The sequence below is a fragment of the Alligator sinensis genome, unplaced genomic scaffold (assembly GCF_000455745.1).
Source record: "Alligator sinensis unplaced genomic scaffold, ASM45574v1 scaffold60_1, whole genome shotgun sequence".
In the NCBI taxonomy this organism is placed as follows: Eukaryota; Metazoa; Chordata; order Crocodylia; family Alligatoridae; genus Alligator; species Alligator sinensis.
In genome coordinates this window covers 947,101-958,094 of record NW_005841858.1, presented here as the reverse complement: position 1 = coordinate 958,094, position 10,994 = coordinate 947,101, and the positions used below count along the sequence as shown (strand labels likewise).

The following is a 10,994-nucleotide window of genomic DNA, read 5'->3' as shown; positions in this document are numbered from 1 at the left end:
GAGACTAGAGAACCTGGACCTTTTCAGCCTCCGCAAGAGAAGGTTGAGAGGCGACCTTGTGGCTGCCTATAAGTTCAACACGGGGGCACAGAAGGGAATTGGTGAGGTTTTATTCACCAAGGCACCCCTGGGGGTTACAAGAAATAATGGCCACAAGCTAGCAGAGAGCAGATTTAGACTGGACATTAGGAAGAACTTCTTCACAGTTAGAGTGGCCAAGGTCTGGAACGGGCTCCCAAGGGAGGTGGTGTTCTCCCCTATCCTGGGGGTCTTCAAGAGGAGGTTGGATATGCATCTAGCTGGGGTCATGCAGGGGGTCGGACTCGATGATCTATTGAGGTCCCTTCTGACCCTAACATCTATGAATCATCTATGAATCTATGAATTAAGACAACCCCCACAAAAATAAGATTCTACATGTGGAAAACTTATAAATGTGTTATAATATTCTACATAGAGAATCTAACTATTGTATGGTCATCTTAAATTAATCCCCACCACTGCTACATTGATGCAAGTAACAGTGGGGCAGGTGGTAGGGGTGCATGGGAATCAAGTGGGCTGACCCCTGCCCCTTTCCACTTGTCAACCCACCACATGCCCCTCCCCCAATGGGCACCACCTGGAGTCTGCCCCCTAACACCTGCCCCCTGCTACTTGCCCCCACTCCCGCCTGATCCCCCATGCATGCATTATCTGGCATCTGTCCCCCTTAGCACTTGCCTTGACTCTTGCCTGCACCCCTGAACAACTGCTCCTCCACCACTTGTCTTTCTTCTTGCCTGCCCCCTCTTTGTGTCGCCTGTTTCCCCCCACCCTCCACTCCACGACTCTGCAGCTCCATGACTCCCCCCAGCTCCTGCTCTGAACCCACTCTGGACCGGGTCATAGAGTATATGGTCACTCTGGGCCCTGCATGGCCACACAGCAGTGGCAATGGTTGTGGTAGTTCTGGTGGCAGTTTTGGTACTCACCAAAGGCAAAACTGCCGCTATCACAACCACTGCTGCTGAGCTGGAGCCAGAGTTAGAGCTACAGTCTGCTGCCACTCCCCATCCTCCCTAGTCCCATGGCTTATGCTCAAATCCAAGATGAGGGTCTGTTTTCCCCTATGTTAAACCTGTTCCTAAACAACTATAGTTGAATTTGTTATCATCAGGGCTTTATTGAATTTAAAATATCCACATGGTCCTTTGCATTGGTTTAACTGATACTACATCATACCGTTAGTGATACAACTTTGGAAGAAATTGACCTGCCAGCAATACCCAGAAATTAACTGTGTTTGGGTCGGAAGGAGTATAAAGACTGTCCCTTTTGCTCATGCATTTTGGAGTTACTCTTAGGAAACGATGAAAGGAAAAGGAAATAATCCACCTACCATTCAAAATGAAAGGAAGTCCTCACATTGACTACATCAGCTAATGAATCTGCTTTAGAATGGATAATATAAACAAATAACCGATCACTCAAAGGCCAGCAGCTTCTTAATAATTTTGTTTGAATAAACAAGTCAAGTGTTTTTCTACCATGAATATACCATATTTCTATAAATAGGTGGCAGGGGAGGGGGTTCCTCCACCAGCATTCCAACCCTTCTTTGGCAATATTAGAAAATGCTAAAAATCCCTTAAAAAGTATGTTCTTATTGCTGACATATACCGTATGTAGATGGCACAGTAATCTCAACCTAATTTTGACATTATCCTAAGAAAGAAAATAGTGCTCCTCTTCAGAAGTATTTTTTTACTTCTACAAAGGCATATTGATACTGGCTCTGAAAAAGCATGAAAAAGCCAGAAAAAGCATGAAAAGGTACTTAGATTTCAAACACTGCAGAGACAATCTTTTTATTTTGTTGAAAGAATCCCTAGTACAATGGAGTCCTGACCCCAGGTACTACTACAATGCAAACAAAAAATCAGTAAAGTTTTGCTATCTTCCATGCCTCTAAAATCAGAGAGAAGTACTGTTTAATATGTGTTGCCAGATATTTCCAAAACTAGTAGAAAAGCTATACAAAAGAGGTGCAAAAACTATACAGCCTGTATTCAGTGCATGAGAGAGAACTTGTTACTACTAGTCTAATAACCTCAGATTCATTATCTCATGTTGTATCCCCCTCTGGCTGCTTGGTGGAATTCACAGGTTCAGAAGTTATCTTCTCTGTTTATTCCTTTTACATTTCATCATTAGTCATGAACTCTTTGGCCTTTGATTTTAATGTACCACACACAAACAAAGCAGCACAGAAAGGCAGCAAAATAGATAATGACTTAGAAAAAGTGATCCCAACATCCATTACAGGCAGTCCTCGCACTTACAACGGGTTACGTTCCTGGAAAAGGAGCTGTAAGTCGAAACGATGCAAGTCGAATCTGATTTTCCCATAGAAACAATGTTATAATAGGGGGTTACATTCCTGACCAAGGGCCTGATGCCCAAGTTTTCATAGAAATGACCATAAACACCATATTTAAATCAACTACTTAATTTTGTTTAATCAACTATTCAACTTTACTATAGACCATGTTGATTCTGACTGTATAAATAATTACTCACACTGGGATGAAAGGCCAAGAGACAGCAATTGCCAGAGCCCCCCATAACCCTGTGTTGACAGGAGTGGTGAGCAAGCAGAGGAGAGCAAGGTAGGGCAGGATGTCAGTGGGGATGAAGCTAGTGTAAGAACCAGCATGGCCCCAGCACAATGGGGGCATAGTAGGGCAGCTGGGGCCAGGGCAGTGCATGGAGCGATGTTGCCTGGAGCACCCAGCTGCAGCTACAGCTATTTCTGGGCCCCTCCCCACACGAGGCACTTGCCACTCAACTTACACTGCTGAGCAGAAGGGAGGAAGCCTTTCTCTGTGGAGCTCGGAGCTCTGCCTGGCAGCCCCGTTCGTTGGTTTGCTAAAAGACAGAGAACTCCCCTCAACATTGCAAAGGCATTACAGCCATAGAGTACAATGGGCAGCTCAGGTTCTTTAATTTGGAAGTAGAAGAAACTTACACATCAGGACACCAGAGCAGTGACTGAATGACATACAGTGCTGGATCCTTACACTTATGTCATGCCCTAAGCACAACGATCAGCGGCGTAGTAATAACATAGGTGTAAAATGCGGAGCGCTGCAAGTGTGGATTACTGCAAGTCAAGCCGCTGCAAGTTGAGGACTGCCTGTACATAATAGATTGAAACCCCTGGGTTTGAACAGTCACTTCTGGGTGTGTGGGGTCAGGCCAGTGTGTGGCTGCATCTTGTCACATAGGGTAGGGCCAATGGACTAACCCCATGTGGGATCCAGCCTGTGGACTGATCCCATGCCACTCATATGTCCCTTGAGGCTGGAAAGTTGAGCACCACAGATCTATTCTAAAGGTTTGTATTGATGTGTACACAAGTGGAGGATCCCATATATATAAGGCCTAAGAACTATGCATGGTCCCCTATGGAAACTGTTTGCAAAAATCAAGCCCTAAAGCTTGAATATGAGCTAAAAGTGATATGGATAACTGCGGGCTTTAAGCAAAGGCTTGAATTTACAAATCTGTTGATTATGTAAGTTTGTAAGACAGCTTTATGTACATAAAGCTGAACTACAACTCACAATCCTTTGCTTAATAACTTATCCTCCCTTATTCTACTTATTTTTATTTGCAATATATACCAAAAAGGTATCTATTAATCTAGAGTATTATTTCTAGTTCTACTAATATTCTCACACAGATAAAGGATAGAATTTCCGGTTGAGTGGAAAAAATAACTTCTTATGCATGCCCATTTCTTCGTGTTATCCATTTTCTTTAACGAAGGAAAAAGCCTTATATTGCTGATCTTATTTAGATAATTACCTGGCTTTTAACTTTTCCAGTGGGCCTAACTAAGATAGTTTGAAGCTGATGGACATTTGTTTGTGTAGAATTTAAGTAAAGATGAGTTAATACCTCAGAATTTGGCCTCATGTTAATGATACTTTGTCAATTCAACTCCGAGGATTAACATAAAAATCTGCAACCACTTTATGTTTGGGAAACAACATAAGGATCATAAATGTCAAACTGAAAATTGCACTTGCTTCCATCCATTCTTGCACGCTGTATTTGTTTTCTAATTGACTATGTAACAAATAAACACTCACTACAGACAGCTGACTCCACGTTGATCTCAGAGGTTTATACTGAACAACAATCTTTTCATCTGTTTTCTGTTCTTTAGGCTCAGAATCTTCATCTGAATCTATGTCCAAAGCTTTTTCTTTGTAGTTCTGATACAGCACAGCATTTTCTAGGAAAAAAAAAAAAATCCTTAATTACCAGAAAGTTTTGCCATTTTCTTTCAACGGAGTTATAAAGTAACATTCAAACAATAGAATAAAGCAAATAATACACGTTGCTCACACATTATGTGAGCAAAGACAAAGATAGCATCTCATTTAGGGTGGACAATGGCACAGTACAGTAACAATGGATTACTGTGCCACTATTAAAAAGATGCCTGCTGACTGAATTAAAGAACAGATGCATCCTTTGTTAAGGAAAACCAGAAAACAATTTTATTTCTTCTCTAATTTGCTGTATAACATTTCATAACTAGCTCAATTTCTTTTTAAAAGGTATCAGTAAAGTAGGTGTTTAATCCAGAAGTCCAATTATTTGATGATTAAATTCAGCAAAATAGGGGGTTACAAACCTACAATGCATTGGAATTCACATGAAGATTATCTTTAGGGTTCATTGAGAGTGGGGGAAGAAAATAAGCCCAAATTTTAATTTCAGAACTTTAAATTAGGACTGGCCAAAAACAGAACTTGTGGGACACACCTCAATACCCATCCCTTAGCTTTGGTAAGTATAAGCCCTCTATGCCTGTAAGCTATTCAGCATCCTTTTTCTACATACTTTAATTCAGGGATGCCCAGCCCACAAAATCATCCATCCAAACCTCTGAGCTACCAATGGGCCAGGGAATTTAGAAACATGGCTAGTGGTTGGCATGGCCTACTACAGATCCTAGGGGCCTGGGACCCCAGTGGACATGGCCATCAGCAGCAGGAAGCAGGCAAGTGAGGGCTGTACAGCCTTCAATTGGTCTGCAGCCTCCTGGCCCACTACTACTTACCCCACTGTTGCTGCTGTGGCTGTGGCCACTACTAGGGGTCAGATTCAGTCTACTGGGAGCCTCATGGTCTGGATCTGGCCTAGGGCACAAGGTGAGTTTGAAACCCCTGCCTTAGTGCTACTAAGATTAATGCACATGAGAAAGAAGCATAAAAATTAAAACTAATCCCCACTCCCCCCAAATACCTGTGCCCCATACTTTGTGCAAATACATGGAATAACAAAGAGAAGTCAAAGGCAGGATGCAATCTGACAGGAGAAGAAATACTTGGGTGTCTACACAAGTGCTCTAACACACTCTAATCAGAATGCATCGGAGCAGACTTGATTAATCTTTGTTCTAATTAGAATGCTCTAATATTGCCACAATATCATGTATATAAGCCCCCAAAGGTTTAAAAATGGCCTCTGGGGCACTTTAACTGAAGCTCATTGAGTGAGCTTTAATTAAAGGGTCTTGTGGCCATTTTTAAACAGGCTAGGGCTTAATACACGTGATGCTGAGGCATTTCAACTAAAGCAGCTCTCCAGAAACCTCTCTAATTAAAACACCTCACTCCGCACTTACTGCCAAGTATGTATACAAGAAAAGCTCGTGTAATACTTTAAGATGCACAAGGCATTTTCATAGAATCATAGACTCATAGAAAACTAGGATTGGAAGGGACCTCAGGAGGTCATCTAGTCCAACCCCCTGCTCAAACCAGGACCATCCCAGCCAAGGCTTTGTCTAGCTGAGTCTTACAAACTTCCAAGGATGGAGAGTCCACAATCTCTCTGGATAAACTCTTCCAGTGTTTTACTACCCTCCAAGTGACAAAATTCTTCCTAATATCTAGCCTAAATTTCTCTTGCTGCAACTTGAGACTGTTGCTCCTTGTTCTGTCATCTGTCACCACTGAGAACAGTCTAGCTCCATCCTCTTCCAAACCCCACTTTAGGTAGTTGAAGGCTGCTATTAAATCACCTTCAGTCTTCTCTTCTCTAGACTAAATAAACCCAGTTCCCTCAGCCTCTCCTCAGAAGTCATGTCCACCACCCCCTTACAATTTTCATTGTCCTTCACTGGATTCTCTCCAATTTGTCCACATCCTTTCTGTAGTGGGGGGGGCCCAAAACTGAACACAGTACTCCAGATGTGGCCTCATCAGTATTGAATAGAGGGGAAGAATCACTACACTTGACTTACTGGCAACACACTTACCAATGCAGCCCAGTATGCTGTTAGCCTTCTTGGCAACAAGGGCACACTGCTGGCTCATCTGCAGCTTATTGTCCACTATAACCCCCATGTCCTGTTCTGCAGAGCTGTTGACCAAGCCAGTCAACCCTAGCCTGTACCGGTGCATGGAATTGTTCTGTCCTAAGTGCAGAACTTAGCACTTGTCCTTGTTGAACCTCATGAGATTTCTTTTGGCCCAGTCCTCCAATTTGTCTAGGTCACTCTGAATCCTAGCCCTACCCTCCAGTATACCTACTACTCCCTACAGCTTAGTGTCATTTGCAAACTTGCTGAGGGTGCACTCTATGCCATCTTCCAGGTCATTGATTAAGATATTGAACAAAAATGGCCCCAGGACCGACCCCTGGGGCACTCTAATTGATACTGGCTGCCAACTAGACCTCGAGCCATTGATTACTACTATCTGAGCCCGATAAAATTCCACCTCAGTCTTCTCTTCTCCAAACTAAATAACCCTAGCTCTTTCAGCCTTTTTTCAAAGGTACTGCTTCCCAAGCCCCTTATTTTTGTTGCTCTTCACTGGATTCTTTCCAATCTTTCCACATCCTTCTTGTAGTGTATGTGTCGGGGGGAGGGAGGAAGGGAAACTGAACACAGTACTCCAGGTGACGCCTCACTAGTGCTGAATAGAACAGAATAATTACTTATCTTGATTTGCAAGTGACACTTCTGTTGATACAACTCAGTATGCTGTGGCTTTCTTTTGCAACAAGAGAACACTATTGGCTACTATACAGCTTACAGTAACCAAGAGGTCCTTCTCTGCAGTGCTGCACCTTAGCCAATCATTCCCCAGTCTGTATTTGCGTGTGCATTTATTCCATCCCAAGTGCAGGACTTTGCATTTGTCCTTGTTGAATTTTACCTGGTTGATTGCAGACCATATTTCCAGTCTACCCAGGGAATTCTGGATCCGAGGCTTGTTCTCCAGAGTGTCTGCAACTCTACCTAATTTGGTGTCATCTGCAAATTTGCTAAGTGTGCAATCAATCCCATCATCCAAATCCATAATGAAAATGTTATACGATCACTATTTCATATAACATATATATCATCATGATAATTGGAACTAGTAGGCTTCAAAGAATAAATGCAGTTTTGATACGTTTCCTAAGGAATGAAACTGATTAGCATTATGGAGAAAGTAATGTAAGTGACACTGACAAAGGAGAGCAAGAGAATGGTCAAAAGTGAACTAGAACAAAAAAATCACTTAAGAGCATAGGAAAAGGTGAAGGTAAACAAAGTGATGCTGGAAGAGATGAAGACAAGACATCATTGTGGAGTGCTCCAAAACTGGAAAAACAGTGTTGGAGCTGAACATTGTTGGAGCTGTTATAGAATGGGAAAGACACAAATGGAAGACATTGACAAAGTAATAAAAACGGAATTAGGACAACCAGATTTTGAATGGAGGGGAGATAAAAAGAGGGACAAGCCAAAGAGAGCATGGTCAAACCAAAATTATCCCACAGCCCTAAGATTTTGTAGACAGGAAGAGAAAAAAAAAACTGGAGATACAGGGAAAACAACAAACTTGTCAAGAGTCAGGGTAAGAGGTGAGAGACAGAGCATGGAAGAGCAGAGACAAAGATAATACCTAGCCTGCAAACTTAAGTGTCAAAAAGCTACAACAGAAGAAAGGATTAAAACCTGGACAGCAAAGACAGTTCTCCTAAGGACTGGTAAAGGTCAGGGAGCAGAGGATAGCAGTGGTTAACACCCCCACCAGAGTAGGACAACTTAGCCCCCAGCCTGCAAGCTGAATCCAGAACTTAATTCTTGCATCCACACAGCTGTAAGGTGGGTATGCTTCTAGAGCAGAGGTTCTCAAACTGTGGTCCGTGGACCACCACTGCTCTATGAGCTCCATTCATTCAGGTGGTCCGCAGAAAGGTTGCAGAACAGTTGAGAATATCTACACTTGTAAGGTAAGACTACTGCTATCAAAATATGAGTTATGTGCTTTGATTTGTAGAACAAAAAAAAGTTTATTAAGTGGTCCACCAAGACCCTCAGAAATTTAAGTGATCCGTGAAGAAAAAGTTTGAGAACCACTGTTCTAGAGGCCTGAAACTGGCTTATGGGAATGCACCATTTTTGTAGAAATTCCACAGTGCTTTATACCAGCAGAGGTTTAAACAACATACAATCCAGTTTCTTTTCATATTCAAGTTTAAGGTATTTCCTTACCTGGCTTTCTATATTGGTTAAAGAATTCCATAAGCAGCATTGTCAGTCAGACAAAATATTAGAGAAAGGAATTTTCAACTGATTGGTAACCCAAACCTTTAATTTCCCAAGATGCTTTGACAAAGCATTGAAGAATTCTATGAAATAATTTTCTTGAAGTTAGTTTCTTTTAGGATTTATTCTATCTATTGAAAGCATGTTTTCTTAGTATTCATTAAAATAGTAAAAAACAACCTCCACAAAAGGCCAGTGCTTACCTTCCCCATCAAAAGTCCCTTGTCCTTTCAGCATTTTCTTCTAATTTTTAATAGAAAAAAGGAAACAGCATGTGAAGATAAGCATACCAAGCTGCTGACAGCATACAGGTACTATAGTACTTTATTTGATATTTAGGCACTGAGTCGTTTATTCCTAATGTATAAACTTAGGAAGTCTCTCATACAACAGTTGTTTCACTTGTAAATTGTTTCACTTTAAAAGTTCCTCTGGATATTTTTCTGTCATGTATCATTTATTTAGATTTGTCCTACATGTGGTATTTTTCCTATAAACTGAATAAAGCTTTAATGGCTTTACAAGAGTGTAATGAACTAACTTATTTCACTCCCTCTTAGCCTTCCTATAAATCTCATGTTTGAGTGACTAGCTTCTTTCTGTTCACCCTACAATAAAACTCTAATCAAATATTCAGCAAGTTAGTTTCTGAGACCACAACAAACCTCCAAAATAGACTTTATTTGAGCATTACATTTCAGACATTTATGTGGTTCAAATACCATTAGTTTAGTTGATCAAAGAGAGAGATGTTGCTAGCAAAAAAAAAAAAAGAGAGAGAGAGACAGAGGGCAATATCACATCATCAGAATTTAAGCAGAACCATCACAACTCTCATCACAAAAAAACTGATGGCATGATATGGCCCACACATTGACCTCCTGCTTCTTTATTTCATTTCTCTGAAAGCTTCCAACCCTCACATTAAATTATCCTGTAGTTGATCATTACAATATTCCAATAGTTACAGCTTGTAAGCCTTGCCTGGAGTACTTTACCACACAATTCCAAGTCACCCTGCAGAAATTTGTAATGTACCAATTTATTAAAACAAGCAATGCTTGAAGCATCAAATGCAAATGAAACACAAGAAAAAGTCAGTGTGACACATTCAAGCAAAAAAAAGATTAATAAATGTTTCCAATTTGTTAGCAAGTCTTTGTGGCATCATTTAGTATGTGAATACATGATAAAATATAGTAACACTATTACTCAAAAAGGATTAATTCTGAGTATTAAAATAAGCCATCATCCTACTTTTAGGACACATATTAGACCAACACCATAGGTAAAAGTTATTTGTCAGTTAAAAATCTGCCTGTTTTAAATATACTATTACAAGTAATGCCTAAGATTATTGTATCTGAAAAAAAGATTAGAAGGGGAAAACATTATTCTTTTTTGCCAGTTCATTTACTTTCTGCATTAAGCAGCAGTTTGCGAAGTCAGTTGCACTGACTCCTGTACTCGCAGGCATACTGGGTCATGGGAAGCAATTTTAAAAAGAAGTGTGATTGCAAAACAACATCTAAATTGGCAGAGGGGCTCAGGGGCAGACATACAACATGAAACTACTACTAACACTCTTTTTATTGTAAACATCCTGGGTTCAAATTAAGTGTCCCCTTGAAAGTATTGTTTTGATCAAAGTGGAACTGAAGAGATTTTAAATAACCATAGAGATTTTCAGAACCGACAAAAAAGTTGCTGACCATAAACAGAGCACTCAGAAAAACACAGCAAATCATATAATACCATTCAAGTTACTGCTTCAGTTTCACCCACCAGTTTACTCACCTTTATTCTTCCTAAGCTTGAAAACTTCTCCTTATCTTCCACCACTGCTCTGAGTAGAGGCTGGGACATTCTGTTTTTTTTCTTAAAATTTGTAGAACTGTCAAAGTCAACGCCGCTCACTACTGCCCTGCGGTAGGAAGTAGATCTCAACCCTCGTCTCAGGGTTCCTAGACTATCCAAGTCACCTTCCGTTTCTTCATCGCCAGCGGCTACCAAAGGCACGTTAAGGTCCTCCACCATGCTGCGAACCTTCACAACTCTCTTGTCTGGCTCCAGGTTTGGATAACTGAATTTGTTGGTCACTTTTATTTCCGAGGCCAAACTCTTAGGAATGATCTGCTGCCTGCCCACCTTGAGAGCTGCAGGACTGTTTGTACTCAGAACTACGGAGGGCTGCTCTGAGACCTGGGTCTCATCAGACGGCAGTCTTTGGAGCGTGGAGCTTTGCTCTGGGGGAGCTGTCTGGGACACCAAGGAAGGCCCCGGGGGTGACTTTCCTGTTCTTTGAGAAACCTGGTCACGTTGGACCGGTACACTAGCTGGCCCGTTGTTATTCGGAGAAGGGACATTTCCAGCAGGTGAGGACCCC

General features: G+C 41.4%; 1 protein-coding gene across 2 annotated transcripts in view; it reads right to left on the bottom strand.

Annotated features, from left to right (window-relative positions):
• The window catches only part of ARHGEF26 (Rho guanine nucleotide exchange factor 26), a 148,233-nt gene extending 137,446 nt beyond the window's left edge, over positions 1 to 10,787 (bottom strand). For both annotated transcript variants that reach the window (XM_025214791.1, XM_025214793.1), the window contains exons 1-3: positions 10,406 to 10,787; positions 8,812 to 8,851; positions 4,140 to 4,285 (exon numbers count right to left, since the gene is read on the bottom strand). In XM_025214791.1, the coding sequence (XP_025070576.1) occupies positions 4,140 to 4,285; positions 8,812 to 8,851; positions 10,406 to 10,645 (426 nt within the window). In that variant the 5' untranslated portion in view covers positions 10,646 to 10,787. The remainder of the gene's footprint in view (positions 1 to 4,139; positions 4,286 to 8,811; positions 8,852 to 10,405) is intronic.
• Between the last annotated feature and the right edge of the window lie 207 nt (positions 10,788 to 10,994).